The sequence below is a fragment of the Maylandia zebra genome, linkage group LG15 (assembly GCF_041146795.1).
Source record: "Maylandia zebra isolate NMK-2024a linkage group LG15, Mzebra_GT3a, whole genome shotgun sequence".
In the NCBI taxonomy this organism is placed as follows: Eukaryota; Metazoa; Chordata; class Actinopteri; order Cichliformes; family Cichlidae; genus Maylandia; species Maylandia zebra.
Window position 1 is genome coordinate 25,485,840 of NC_135181.1, and position 13,065 is coordinate 25,498,904.

Genomic DNA, 13,065 nt, shown 5'->3' on the forward strand with positions numbered 1-13,065 from the left:
GTCCATTTCAAATTTTCAATAGTAAAACTTAGCATTGTTTTCTCAGTAAAATAAACTGAATCTCACAGAAAGGGCAATATAGACGGCACTTTGTGTGATCTTTTTTAGTTTTTAATACCTTTTGTTTAATTTTTTTTACGCCTGTGCGTCACGTGTTATGGGCGTGGATTTCCCACGCCCTCTGAAACGCTATTGGCTTAGCGCGAAATTTGAAATGTAAGGGGAACGTTAGCGGCTCGGAGGACAACAACAAGTCTAAATATGCGAATTTTTTAGATAGCAAACAATCAAACCAGAGGAATTAAGTGCTACAAAAAAGTTTACTATCGGTTTTCTTGGGAGAACTTTTTTTTTTAACTTAAAGCGAAATGGATATCGCCTCGTATTTACAGTAAGTCACGATGGAACATGGACGTTAGCCGCTGTTAGCTCAATTGAAGGGGTTAGCTTCAGTGCTAACATGAATGTATGGATCTTTTATAACTAATTCATAAACAACGTAGCTGTCAGACATGTTTTAATTACTCATACTTCTACCCTTCAGGCGTTTTGAAAACAGTTTGACCTCATACACAGGTGACGACCCACTGGACGCCTGGATCAAGTGAGAATTTCGACTGTTTTCATTGATGTGTAATGTTTTATAGTAATTTAGGAAAAGTTATTAGTCCTGCAGCCATTGAAATCATATTGAAACCTGTAAGAGTGTAAGAGACAGCCTTAACACAGGAGGTACATAACAAATGATCGTCCGCTTATTTCATTTTTGAGTGTTGACGTCGGAAGTAGACCTGGATTTACTTTTCAAAGTCACACTTCCTGTTCTTTACCGTCTATTTCCAGCTTTAGGTTATTTAATAACACTTTTGGATATTAAGGCTGAATATATGTATCACAAATGTTTGCTTGTCTCAGAGCACACAAAACAGCAAACCAACCAGCCTCAAAGATAAATAACTGCGTAATATCTTAATAAAATACAATAATAGTCTGTCTTAAAAATATTGTGAATCATTTTTTGATGATTTAATACAAAAAGATGCACACAAAATGAGAAGTACTGAAGGCAAGTTTCTCTGGGTGCTTCTTTAGGTTTGTGGAGTACCTGGAGCAGAGGCTACCTACAGATGGTGGCAGAGGGATGTTGCTGGTGTTTGAGCGTCTCATCCAGAGATTTTTGAATGTCGAGCAATACGCGAATGACATCAGATATGTGAACTACTGCATCAAATGTGTAAGTCTGATTAAAACATTGTATTTTTAAGTTGTCTCCATAGTTTGTATCTTTTTAAGTTGGATAAAGTCTTACTCGAGCTCTTTTCTTGCCTCACTGTGTCTTACAGGCAAGTTATTACGTGGACCCTGTTTCCCTGTACAGTCAGGTCTTCAGTAGGGGCGTCGGCACCAGGACAGCTGGCCTGTATGTGGCCTGGGCTCAGCACTTTGAACAGAGAGGACTGCATGAACAGGCTGATGCAGTATACCAGAAAGCGCTGGAGAACCAAGCTCATCCAGCCAGCACTGTTCTCCATGAATACAAGTAAGCATTTGAAGAGTGAGACGAAGTTTCTCATGGTAACCTCAGACGGTTAAATACAAAGCTGTCTGTGCCAGTGTCGGTGGGAGTCTGGCCTATGTAGATACCTTTCAGAGTGTTTTGTAGAGAAATTATGCCAGTTGAAATGTGTGGAAGTGGTTTAACCTCTGTGTTGTGGTGTAGCTGTTGTTAAACCAACCTCCAGCCTGTTACTGTATTAAAAGTATTAAAACGACACACGCATATGTGGTCTCACTAGTGGGCAGCTATCATCATGGTGGCCGGTGGTTTGTTTTCAGTGTAACTACTAAAAAAGTTGAGGAACCTGCAGACATCAGATACTGTAGTATTTGTTTGAGTTTACAGTGCTCTTGAAAGCGCTGAATTCTAGAACGCTGAACATCTGCCATCAGCTCTGCAGGACATGAGATTTGCCGATGTTCATCTGTCAGGCATCACCACTGGTGTGGTCTTGGTATTTGGATATAGTCTCTTCAGTTTGTATGACTAAGATCAGAATTACACTTGTACGCAGACATAGGCAGCTGTCAAACACAAGTTTGGTCCCAAGTCCCAAGTTTGAGACCCCTGGTCTAAAAGAAGCATGAAAGCAGCGTGAAAGTCCTGGCAGTAATAAAGTGTGAACATCCGCTCTGAGCCTCGTGTTCACTCTCTGATGACGTCATTTACATCACTCTGGTCTGAGCAAGACGTTCCGGGGCCCTAATTTCTCAGTGGTGCAACTAAAAAAAATTCTTGTGTCACACACGGTGCGACTAGCCGGTTGAAAAGTTTGGGTGTACCTAACTTTTGTGCTGGTGCACCTAAGAAAAAAAGTTAGGCACACCAGTGCAACCACGGCAAAAAGTTAGTCTAGAGCAGGGGTGGGCAACTCCAGGCCTCGAGGTCCAGTGTCCTGCAGGTTTTAGATCTCACCTTGGGTCAACACACCTGAATCACATGATTAGTTCGTTACCAGGCCTCTGGAGAACTTAAAGACATGTTGAGGAGCTAATTTAGCCATTTAAATCAGCTGTGTTGGTTCAAGGACACATCTAAAACCTGCAGGGACACTGACTCTCGAGACCTGGAGTTGCCCACCCCTGGTCTAGAGCCCTGCATGAGGTGACCGTGCCAGCAGTGGCCCACAGCTCATTTAAGTTTGAGACTCCTGGTCTAAAGGAAGCGTGATGGAAAGCCCCAGCAGTAATAAAGTGTGAGCATCTGCTCTGAGCCTCGCGTTCACCCTCTGATGATGGCATTTACGTCACTCTCGTCTGGGCAGGACGTTCACTTAATCTGGGGTATGGAAACTCTAATATTGCTGTAATCTTTTAGGGATGGTGCAATTAAGAAGTGAAAGAATTTAAAGTCTGTGTTAACAACTGAAGCCTGGATATTAATCTGGCCTTCTAATGTGAATGATATCTGGCTGTGTGTAGTCACTCTACACATGCAGTGACAGCGGTATGTTACTGTGCTGCATGTTATATACTGTGGGCTAACAGAAACTCTGATCTGCAGGCAGTTTCAGACCAGAACCAGAAGTGAGACGGCAGTGTCCGGTAAGATGGTTTATTTAAAAGTTCCTTTATTATATAATGTTGGATTTCTTTCTTTAGAAATTTTTATTGTTGCTCTACTGTCTGACTATTTTTATATGTCTATTTTATGAAGGAGGAAGTCGAAACCCTTTGCAGAACTCCAATTTAACCAATCAGGTGCCCCACAGAGAGCCTGTCACTCAGAACAAGGTGTGTTTATCTCTGGTTTTTCATCCTAATTGTGCATGAATGCCATTTTCTGCTTTTTCCATTCACACTGTGCGTCCTCTGTCACAGATGTCTGTGGACTGTCCCTCCAAATTCATCGACATGTGAGTGAAACACTGAACTCAGTTTTTGGGGTTCCTGTTTCTGATGTCAGCAGAGTGCGCTCGTACCAACACAACATGTTACAGCCATGAGATGAAAAAGGAAGAGGCTCAAAGACAGAAATAGGGGGGGGAAAGAGTTTAAGTCACCCTTTAACTGTGTTTCTGGAAGCAAATTAGATTTACATTAACCACAGGAACAGTAAATAAAAGTGTCTTAGGAGGGTTTGTTTGTTTTATTTGGAATTTTTTGGAAAAAGATCTTCTGTTTTTTAAATCTGTCTTCCTTTATCTCATCAAAGGTGGAATAAGCATCTTAGAAATTCATAATGTGGCAAATGTCAGCTGTTGCTCCTAGAGTAGCTTTGCCTGATGATGGCTTTGGGCTCACAGGGATTGATTCATGTGGAATTTCTTCCAGTTAATGTAAAAATTCGTGTACTGGGATGGGCTTTCTGTGACAGAGAATAAAAGCAGAAGAGCTTCACTTTACATTCATCTACACTCGCACAGTTTCGAGGATCTTAACAGCATGATGTCACCTGATTTCTTCTGTCGCTCACAGAGTCTCTCGCTCTGAGACTTCCGGGACAATTCCCACCAGTCAGGGCTCTGGCATTCAGACCGTGTCCGAGTACACGGTAGAAGATCTCGTCTGCGACGAATCTGAGCTATGCTTCGAAGAGGCCCGAGCTCAGAATTACTTCCGCAAGCTCCGTGAGCAGGAGGAGAAAGACAAGACAGACTTCAGTGAGTTTTTAATTCTGCAGCTAAAATAAATCCGTGCTGCGAACACTTGTCTGGATTTCTAGTAAATGTCCTTTTTATTGTTTTCATGTCAGCGCTGACACCGAGCGAGTTTGAGGAGAGGAATAAATGGTTGATGGAGAAAGTTTTCTGCGATCTTGAAATCAGACAGACTTCATCTCAAAAGGTAAGACAAAAGCATCCTGATGCAATAGGCTGTGCTGAATGTGCATCAGAGCCCTAAGCTTCAGGCTCAAAGCCAAAGTGCCAGCAAAAATAGACAAATAAGGATTAGTCTGAGCTGCGAATCATGCAAAGTTGCTCTAGCAGCATCCAAGAATGAAAACAGTGAGTGATAAGCACATCGGGTTCACTGCGTCAGTCTGAGAGGCTTTTCTTCTTCTTTATTTCAGCCGCCTGCAGCAGAAACTGCTGCCGATGTAAACCCGAGTCTTACCCAACCCTCCTTCAAGCAACCTCCGCCCTCAAACCGTCTGAGCAGCCGGCGCTCTCTTGGTTTGAGATTAAACACCGAGCCGACCTTCATCCAAGAGGCCGCCGCCAGCATTCCCGAACCTCCTCACCAGCAGAACATTGACACGCTAAGTTCGGTGGCATCCCATCATCCCTCTGTCCCAGCTGAGCGGGACATGGGTTTGCAGAAGTCTGCAGATCGGGAGCCGCTCCCCTGGGCCTCAGCGGTCCCACATACGCCACTTCATCAGCCTGTGAGCTTTGAGAGCACAGACAGGCTCCCACCCCCAGAGAACAATGCAACGTGGGTACCTTCTAACTCCCTCGACACTGCTTCTGATACTCTGTGGAGCATAGGTTTCTGGTTGTGCAAGGAAAACATTGAACCTAATATTTAATATCATGAAAATGCGAGATGTAAGAACAGCTACAGAGACGTTTTTTAGGAAACAACCCCCCCCCCCCGTGTTTCCCACACAAGTTTATTTTTATTTTTCTGTCCCTCATCGTTTTATTATTGGACAGTCTGATTTCTGTTAAAGTTCAAGCCCTGCTGATGGGCTCATCACTACATGATGCCTGTGCCATAAAGTTTGTGACAATAAGTAATGGAGTAATAAGCAGCTTTCTCTTTAGTCAGTTAGTGTATGAATTGTATTCCGATTTTATTAGAAATTCTCCTGCACACATGATGATGATTTCGATGGCTGATTGAAATGATTTTAGATGCGTTACTGATCTTGTCTTTCTCTCAGGGATGTGGGTCTGCCTGCAGAGCCTGAGGACAAGCTTGATGGTAAGTGTGCTTTTATTTTGTCGAGCTGTTGCGTGTCTCTGGTAGATGTAGTCACAGCCCTCTCTGTCCCTCTCAGTGTCGCAGGGAGCCACAGCTAACCTGTCTCACGTCACTCCTAATAACTCGCTCGGCTTCGTTCAGGCCACGCCGTCGCGGGTGCTGCCATCACCTACTGTCAACACACGAGAGGCGCTGGGTGAGCACGACAGTTTGTCTCTTTGCTGTCACGTCAGAGGTGTTTTTATATCAAATTTAATGTTTTTGGATTCAAAGAGTTACTTTCATGTTATGTCTCTGTCCTTTAATCAAACTGCTCTTCACTGCTGCTCAGGCTTTGGCGGCTGTGGTAAAAACTCCTTCACTGAGTTCTTTTCTTCTTTTTGTCGACTCAGGCGTGATCATGGACATGTTCCAGGCTCCGACCTTACTCGAGGAACCGTTCAGCAGCACATCAGTCCTCCACGCTGCCGAGAAGGAGTCTGAAGCCGGATTCTGGATAGGCGGTAAATAGGCTCTGAACACAGTCGGGATAATAACAGAATCTAACTGGATCCGGTCACCAGTGCTTAAAATTAATGTTCCTCCTGTTTGAGTCAAAGCAAACTCAGGCCTGAACCTCTGAGACTGATTCTTGGTCTCGCTCCAGATAACCTAATTATTCTGTCTCTGATGATTAGCAGGAGGAGCCTCCTCATTCACCATCTTTCAGGATGACGACAACAAAGAAAACGGCAGGTAAATATGGCCCCCACACTGTGGACACCCTAAACCCCAGCTGTGATGTTACACTCCCATGTAACCTGTGTGATATTCTGTCTGTGCTGGATGTCCTGTATCCATCCATCTTCTTCTGCTTATCCAGGATAAGAGAATTTTGTGCTTCAGCCTGAGAAGACTCGGGGACACTTTAGTGCTTTTAATTTTGAATATGAATAATAAAGGTGGTAATTTATAGACTTTTTTTTAACAGTTGTTTACTCTGTTAGCTTGTGTAGTGAATGCAATAAAAGAGCTTTCAGGAGGATTTAACTTTTGATTTCCACTCAGATGTTGATGTGATCTCCAGCTTCAGGTCTCACTGAACTCACACTGAGATTTAAATGTCATTACTAGGAAAGACCTAGTTCACAAACACTCAAGGCTTCTGGGAAATGGTGTTTGCTAAAGGCTGCTAAAACAAACACAGACATATTTTTCATTTATTTTATGAGGAAAAACCCACAAACCCCCGTTTTTAAATAATTCCTGTTTGTCGTGGACTCTTTCAGCTGCTGGGGTCAAGGTGCAGAACGGCACACATTTCATTCTGTCGTATGTTTTTTGTAGATCAGTTCATCTTAATGTTTGTGCTGCTGTGAAACCTTGAGGATAAAATGAAGTGCGTCTTCATGACAGCCAAGTGTTCCTGTTATTTTTGTCTCTGTGCTGTTTAGTGCCGCTGCTCCTGCTGATGCCGAGAAGCCTAAAGGAGTCAGAGCTCTGGCTGAAATCCCGGTGTCAAAGGCAGACAAACCCAACGTGAGTGAATTTACTCATGTTAAGCTAAATTCCAGATTTCTGGACGAGTGTTTGGTGTGTTTGTTTCAGGTTCACATCCTCGTGTTTTTCTTATCCTCATCAGGAGACTCCTTCAGATCTGATCCCAGATGAGAGCACCATGTGGGGAGCTCGCTACAACTCGCTCAACTCGCTCGCCGCCTGTCCCAACAGCACCACAGACTTCGCCATGCTGGCTCAGTTCGTCTCCACGCCATTCACTTGCAAAACCTTTATCAGCAGCGACTTCCTCGAGGACCGAGGTAAGAGGAGCCAAACCTGCGGCTTATTCCTCCCGCAGCCTCCGCACCTGTCTCATTTTAACAACAAGCTGAAAGTAATCTAAAGTTTCCCTAAATAATAAATGTTTCTGCCCCACAGAGAATAAATGTGAGGGGGAAGCTGATGAAGAAGCTTACCTGAGGCGTCAGACCAAAAAGCTGAGGTAATCAGTCTTCAGGTATCCACTGCCCATTCGTGTCACTGTTATCAGTGCAGATGTCACAGATGTGTCCTCTCCTCTGTTAGCCCCATCCTGGAGCAGAGTCCGACCGACGAAAGCACCGTCGGCCAGACGGTGCCCTCCTCTGCCAGGCAGGGCACCATCGTGGGAGAGGAGTTTGCAGCGGCCCAGCACTGCCTTACTGCGTCCTCACTCACCATGGTGCAGCCTCCTCCTCCCGGCGTGCTCTCCTTCAGGGACCAGACGCTCTGTCCTGCCGACTCCTCTAGGACAGCGGGGCCCGGCTGGGAGGTGTATGCAAGCCCCGAGCAGCCACCCAAACAGGCCTCCTTCATCTCAGGCAGACCCATGAGCGAACCTTTTCAGATCATGGAGGACCTAGAGACCCCCAGCAGCCCCCAGCAAGCCCAGAATCAGGTCTGTGACGTTCCCATGAGCCCCGAGGGTGCTCTCAAACCAGACTGGCTAGCCATCAGGAGCCCAGAGGCCATGGCCGAGCCAGACCTGGATGCCTTCCTGAGTCCCCATCAGCCCAAGAATCTGGACTTCCCCATGAGTCCAGGGCACCCACAGCTCTGTGCTGACGTGCCCATGAGCCCGACATCAATCAGCAGGGAGGATGAACCCATGAGTCCAGAGAGGGGGCTGAGGCTGAGCGCTGACATCTCAATGAACAGTGACACGCCGCAGAAAGCCCAGACGGGGGCAGTCCAGCTGATGTCGGATCCCTGGGACACCGAACTGATCTCCAGCCTGCTGTCTGGACTCAGCCCGCCTCTCGCCACACATCCGCGCTGCACCACCTGGCAGTGCAACATACCGAACATCACTCCAAAAATGACCATCAGCATGGGTAAGATCTGCAGCGCCTGCTCCGTTAGGTGTGGAAGTCTGGCTTTGATCCAGCTGCAGAGAAAAACTGTACGCTGTGTTGATTGAAACGATGAATGTTTGTGTCGTGACAGGAAAGGAGTCCCTCAGAGTGGACTGCGTTCTTGGAGAGGGAGCCTTTGCGACAGTTTACCAGGCCACGAACCCCGTGACCTTAGAGAAGACCGTTTTAAAGGTGAGGCTGCGGATGAAGAGTGCCGCGTCCCTGTCTCTGTGTTACTCAGCTCCTTTTTTTTTAATGTAGTGGTGAAACAAATCTTATTGAATCATCTCAGAAATGAACCGTGTTCTCAGAGACATTTGGACATGACCGCAGGATTCACATGTGTCCTCGCTGCAGGTTCAGAAGCCGGCCAACCCCTGGGAGTTTTACATCAACACCCAGCTCGACGCTCGGCTGAGGCCCGACGTCCGTCACCTCTACAGCAGTATGCACTCAGCTCACCTCTTCCATAACGGGAGCGTGCTGCTCGGTGAGCTTCACAGCTACGGCACCCTACTGGTCAGTTACCGTCAGTGTGGATTTATGGATATGAATTTACTTTTGTATATATGTTTTTAAAATCCAGTAATTTGTTGGTTTCTTAGTTTTTGCGCCATAATTTCGGATTTGATCTGTGTTTACGTAACTTGACTTTTGTTACAGAATTTTCTAGTGGTCACTTTTCAGTGAATTAAACAATAAGTTGAGCACATAATGAATCCATAACATGGATGACAAAGACTGTTAATCAGTATGAAGGAAGAGAAACTTTAAATACTAGAGTTTTGCTTGCCACAGCTGAGCTTGGACATGTGGGTCGGTCTGTTGGCACGGTAACCTCACAGCAGCCTTGTTATTCGTCAGATGATGTCATTAAAAATGCTCCAAAAAGGCTAAAACAGTACACAGTCCAGACGTCCAGTTCAGGGGCTCTAATTAGTGGAATTGAAGCCAAGCAGCCTATTTGGTATCAAATTTTACAAATACAAGCCTTAATAATAAAAACAGTTTCCCCCCATAAGTTGTTATGAGGGTTTAAACCATTGTTGTGGAGTCTGCAGAGACTATTCGGTCGGTTTAAAGCTTCTCTGTTTCACTGTAATGCTGTTGCTCCACCTGCAGAACGCTGTGAACATGTACAGAACCCTCAGTGACAAAGTGATGCCTCAGCCCCTCGTCATGTACTTCACCGTCTGCATCCTCCACATGGTGGAGCTGCTGCACAGGATCCACATCATCCACGCCGACATCAAACCTGACAACTTCCTGCTGGGAGAGAGGTACCAATCACACGCTGTTTTTATCTCTGTGCTGCTCGTATTTGCAGCTTAAAAGTGTCAGAGGTGAGGCGGGCAGGCCCGGTCCTCCCCTCGCGACACTTCAGTTTCAGGCTCTGTTGAAACGCCTCGTCATCACTCGTGTCCTTCAGGTTCTTGGAGAACAAGCGTTTTGATTCAGAGAGCACGGACCACGGCCTGGTCCTTGTCGACCTCGGGCAGAGCATCGACATGGAGCTCTTCCCAGCAGGCACTGCATTCACTGCCAAGTGCCTGACGTCGGGCTTCCAGTGCACAGAGATGCTGAGTGGAAAACCGTGGAACTACCAGGTGAGCACAGCAAGGACAAGAAGAGGCATTAACATACACAGGGAGGGTCGAACACTGCCACGTTTCAGCAGCATTGGACAGTAGTGCGGTTTTTCCTGAGCTGCAGCTTCTCTCATACTCTGTATGTGTTTGAGAGCTAAGAGTAATGTCTCTGTGGGTTAGCGCCCAGTGTTTGTTGTTTCTGTCCCTGGAGTTGTGTACGGGAAACTTTGTAGTGTTGTTAATCTAATGGAAAGTCCAAAACTCAGCTTATCAAGTTTCCAGGTTCATTAAAAAGGTCTTGCTGGTCTCATTTTCCTCGCGATAATTCATATTTAGATTTGCACAGCTGATAGTTTGTGATGGTAGCCTGTGTCTTTGTATGATGAGTTTCATCTCTGCAGGTCACTCAGTCAGCTGGCTGAATGAAAAGAGCATGATGTTATGGGAAATGATCTTGTAGCTCTTGTAGATCTTGTATGAGCCGAGTTCTCTCGATTTAAAGGGGATTATAGGGTTCAGCTGATCATCACTCTCAGGCGTCCCTCAGACACTCAGAGGAACACCGGGAAGTGTCATGAACACATTTCATGACCTGATGACTGTTTTTGATGGTTAATAGGAGGCTATTTTCAGCTGTGCCTTCATATAGCCGATCATTTCCTGACACAAAGCCAAAAGGCTTGTCGCCTTCTGTTCTCAAACAGAGAGCTTTTGCATGTCACCCGATGTGTGAACCACGACATCTGGAGCCCCACATGTTTTATAGAAAGAAACATCTGGAGATTTTGTTGAAGACTCCTTTTAAAGATGGAAAACGAGTTTTATTCTGAAGGTCTGACTGTTGTTTGGGTTTCAGACCGACTACTTTGGCATTGCGGGGACCGTGTACTGCATGCTGTTTGGGACGTACATGCAGGTGACCAACGAAGGAGGCGTGTGGAAGACGAACGGCGTGTTTAGAAGGTGAGTGCTCAAAGGAAGCTCCCATTTGTCTTTATTTGACCTCGTTTTTTGTGCATATGTGTGCTGATGGTAAACACCCCCCCCCCCCCCCCCCCAGAAACCCTCACAGCGACCTGTGGCTGGACTTGTTTCACACGCTGCTGAACATTCCAGACTCCGGCTCGCTGCCGAGCCTGCGGAGCCTCTGCTGCCGGATGAACACGGTTCTGCAGGAGAACTATGGCAACAAACTACCCACGCTTAAGAGCCGGCTGGTGGTGCTGCTGCTGGAGAACCGCAAGACGGTGCGGAGATAACGGATATGCCTCGCTCTGAAAAAAGGCTGCTGTTTATCCTCCGTTTGCACTCGTTTAAGCGCACACTCTTTGACACATCGGACTGTGAACGCATCGCGGGAGGAGTGAAGCATTTCAGCTCGTACAAATGCATAAATGTATATTTCTCTTAGGTCACTTTTTAAATTGAATTTGTTCCCATTTTGTGAAACAATTTTATTTTGTTTTTTTTTCCCTTGAAAAACAAACGATAGTCTGTTTGAAGCTTCACTGTAACACGTTTTTCAGTGTTTTGTTTTTGACCTTTTTCTTCTCTCATTAAAACAACCGGACAAATCAAAACATATAAAAATTTGATGTTGTTGTCTCACTGACAATCTCAGGAAGTAAGTGAGGCAGGGACTTTGGTAAATGTCCCAGCCTGAAAACAGGGATTAAGATGGCAGGAGACAAACATAAACTGATAAAGCATAAATGTTGACCTGCTTTTATTCTAAATTTTAAAAACAGCATTGAATTCAGCTTCTTTCATTCATCTTATGATGAGAAACATTAAACATCAAAATGTTTTTGTGTGATTTTAGTGGAAAGATGGTCGTAGTTCATGGGTTTATTTCTGGATTATCAGTCACATGTAAAGATATTTGTACCTGTGAGTGTTTTATGTTCACTGTACACAAGTTGTAATGTTTCATGTTCTGTTAAACGGCGTTTATTTTTATCTTTCTGTCATTGACGCAGGTGTAATAATAATTTTAATAATAATAACAAGCATGCCTCACTGAGAAGGAGAATTGTGTCAAAGTTATGTTGAACGAAAATGGATTTCATATATAAAGCTTCATTTTTTGTCTATATTTTTACATTTAAATGAAAGATAAGGGGGCTTTTCTGATCAGATGATCCCCTATCAGCAACAGTGGGAAGGAAAAAACTCCCTTTTAGCAGAACGAGACAGAACCAGGATCACAGACAAGCAGCAATCTTCTGATAGGAGCAGAGATGAGAACGAAACAAACCTGAGAAGAGAGAAATCAAGTTAATGAAAGGGAGTGGTGACGTATAAAATTCCCAGTGCATCATGGGAAGTCTTGCAGCAGCCTGAGTCTGGCAGCATAACTAAAGGATGGTGATGATGATATTGGTGATTCAGTAATAACTGAATTGAGAACCTTTGGGGAAGTTTACAAAAATGGACAACAGTTCCAGACAGTAGATGCCCCTCGTGTGGCCATCTTCACCACTTGGAAAAATATTCCCACTCACCTCATGCATCAAGCATGCCGCAATGAATTTTTAAAGTGATCAACAATAACGGTGGAGCTACTCATTACTCTTTTTTTGGAGGTGTGTTCCTAAATTTATCAGCTGTAAAACAGCCTGTTTCAGTTTAAGCTTTGTTTTCAGTAAATTGCATGCTCATTAAATGTTTTGTCTCACTCCCATTTCTTCTTGCTGCATGTTGAAGCTGTACTTGGAACTTGTTAAGATCCAACCATGCAAAATATGATTTTTTTTGCCATTTTTCAAGTGGTCTTAGACTTTTGATCAGGAGTGTGTTTACTGTAGATGATTCCATATTTAAAGTCTTTTTTTGTTTTTCTGTCCAGTCCTGTTACTGTTGCTGCCCCGTTTAGACCTGTCGCTGCCTTTTTATGATGAATAGTTACAAATCTTTACATTCTGTTTTTATGGATATTTTTCACAGCGTCCCAGCTTTTTAGAATCTGGTGATTTCAGCTCGGATTATCATCAGATAATGAAGACTTTAAAGAGACTAATGTGTACTGTATAATCTCAAACTATGCATTTTACTTTAAATGGCTTTTTAATCACACCCCCAGTTCACCACCTGCATGTTTATTTATAGAGACATCATGATTTCATCTTTTAAAATAAATTTTAAAACAACTTTTTTCTCTTTTTTAAAGTCTCAAC

The 13,065-nt window shown here is 44.5% G+C and overlaps 1 protein-coding gene across 1 annotated transcript; it reads left to right on the plus strand.

Moving 5' to 3' along the window:
* Positions 1–178: 178 nt before the first annotated feature.
* On the plus strand, positions 179–13,043 carry bub1 (BUB1 mitotic checkpoint serine/threonine kinase). The gene is made up of 24 exons (XM_076874195.1): positions 179–391; positions 545–604; positions 1,093–1,234; positions 1,344–1,540; positions 3,062–3,102; positions 3,215–3,291; positions 3,379–3,413; positions 3,976–4,160; positions 4,253–4,344; positions 4,571–4,935; positions 5,387–5,427; positions 5,504–5,623; positions 5,820–5,930; positions 6,105–6,162; positions 6,861–6,945; positions 7,049–7,226; positions 7,345–7,408; positions 7,492–8,279; positions 8,392–8,492; positions 8,658–8,819; positions 9,423–9,580; positions 9,730–9,907; positions 10,746–10,852; positions 10,950–13,043. Exons 1-24 carry the CDS (start codon positions 369–371, stop codon positions 11,146–11,148), a joined length of 3,567 nt encoding a protein of 1,188 aa, XP_076730310.1. The 5' UTR covers positions 179–368; the 3' UTR covers positions 11,149–13,043.
* Positions 13,044–13,065: the final 22 nt, after the last annotated feature.

Bases quoted from the DNA above. Each gene is read 5' to 3' on its own strand.
- bub1 (XM_076874195.1), top strand. From the start codon at position 369: ATGGATATCGCCTCGTATTTACA. The intron at 4,345-4,570 runs GTAAGACAAAAG...TCTTTATTTCAG, and splicing joins GACAGACTTCATCTCAAAAG to CCGCCTGCAGCAGAAACTGC. The intron at 7,227-7,344 runs GTAAGAGGAGCC...TCTGCCCCACAG, and splicing joins CGACTTCCTCGAGGACCGAG to AGAATAAATGTGAGGGGGAA.